Source organism: Salmo trutta, chromosome 39, assembly GCF_901001165.1.
Source record: "Salmo trutta chromosome 39, fSalTru1.1, whole genome shotgun sequence".
Classification (NCBI taxonomy): domain Eukaryota; kingdom Metazoa; phylum Chordata; class Actinopteri; order Salmoniformes; family Salmonidae; genus Salmo; species Salmo trutta.
In genome coordinates, this window is record NC_042995.1 from 11,051,801 (window position 1) to 11,053,339 (window position 1,539).

General features: G+C 35.3%; 1 protein-coding gene across 1 annotated transcript in view; it reads right to left on the bottom strand.

Moving 5' to 3' along the window:
• Positions 1–708: 708 nt before the first annotated feature.
• Positions 709–1,539, bottom strand: part of LOC115179509 (rhodopsin kinase) — a 10,726-nt gene continuing 9,895 nt past the window's right edge. The window contains exon 7 of the mRNA XM_029741100.1: positions 709–1,539. This exon is cut by the window's right edge and continues 80 nt beyond it. Coding sequence (XP_029596960.1) covers positions 1,327–1,539 — 213 coding nt within the window. The 3' untranslated portion in view covers positions 709–1,326.

The following is a 1,539-nucleotide window of genomic DNA, read 5'->3' on the forward strand; positions in this document are numbered from 1 at the left end:
ATTATAGTTCCATTATAGTTCCATTATAGTTCCATTATAGTTCCATTATAGTTATATTATAGTTATATTATAGTTCTATTATAGTTCCATTATAGTTCCATTATAGTTCCATTATAGTTCTATTATAGTTCTATTATAGTTCCATTATAGTTCCATTATAGTTCTATTATAGTTCCATTATAGTTCCATTATAGTTCCATTATAGTTCTATTATAGTTCCATTATAGTTCCATTATAGTTCTATTATAGTTCCATTATAGTTCTATTATAGTTCTATTATAGTTCCATTATAGTTCTATTATAGTTCTATTATAGTTCCATTATAGTTCCATTATAGTTCCATTATAGTTCCATTATAGTTCTATTATAGTTCCATTATAGTTCCATTATAGTTCTATTATAGTTCCATTATAGTTCCATTATAGTTATATTATAGTTCTATTATAGTTCCATTATAGTTATATTATAGTTCTATTATAGTTCCATTATAGTTATATTATAGTTCCATTATAGTTCCATTATAGTTCTATTATAGTTCCATTATAGTTCCATTATAGTTCCATTATAGTTCCATTATAGTTCTATTATAGTTCCATTATAGTTCCATTATAGTTCCATTATAGTTCCATTATAGTTCCATTATAGTTCCATTATAGTTCCATTATAGTTCCATTATAGTTCCATTATAGTTCCATTATAGTTCCATTATAGTTCCATTATTGTTCCATTATAGTTCCATTATAGTTCCATTATAATTCCATTATAGCAAATAAAATATTATAGTGACTGTATTTTGTTTTCTCAGCATAGTGGCTGGCTGTTAAAGCACTATTCTGTCTCTTTGGTGAAGTACAATAAATGGTGCATTTCACCATGTACCGTAGTAGCAAGAAAATAATGATTCTTCACTGAGAAGAAACAGGTGTAAATATCTAAAACTTCTGTTAACTTGTTCATTTTGATAAACATAATAATACATAACATATAATAAACAAAATAAACATTCCATCATTCCTTCGTGACCACATCTCTGCCATTGGCCGAGACTACTTCCTCCACTCGGCCGGCCAATGATATCCTTCCTAGTCGTGATATTCATAAAGGGCGCGTTCCCGTGCCCAGGCGTTGCTGATGCCTGCCAGATCTGACAACGCCTGGATCGGTATTTTACTTACAGTATCAGCTAACCGCATTATATGTTATAGCAATCTGTCAGTCAATGACACAGTCGATGATGTGGCACGCAACCATTGGTTGATGCATGCAACGTCTGAGCAGGGGAACGTGACCAAAGAGTTCCATGTTCCCTACCCCTTGACCTCTGATCTATGACAGGCAGCAGGTGGAGGACTTTGGGGGCTGTTCCAGGATGCTCTCCCTGCGCAGGTCGTTGGGCAGCGCCCCTCCGACCCCCCAGAGGTTCAGCTCCCCGTAGATCCCCGTCTCGATCATCTCCTCCTGCCAGGGAATGGGGATGTTTCCTGAGGCGAACTCGTCAAAGAACTCCTTGTCGGGGTCGTCCAGGGTGACTCCCTTCAC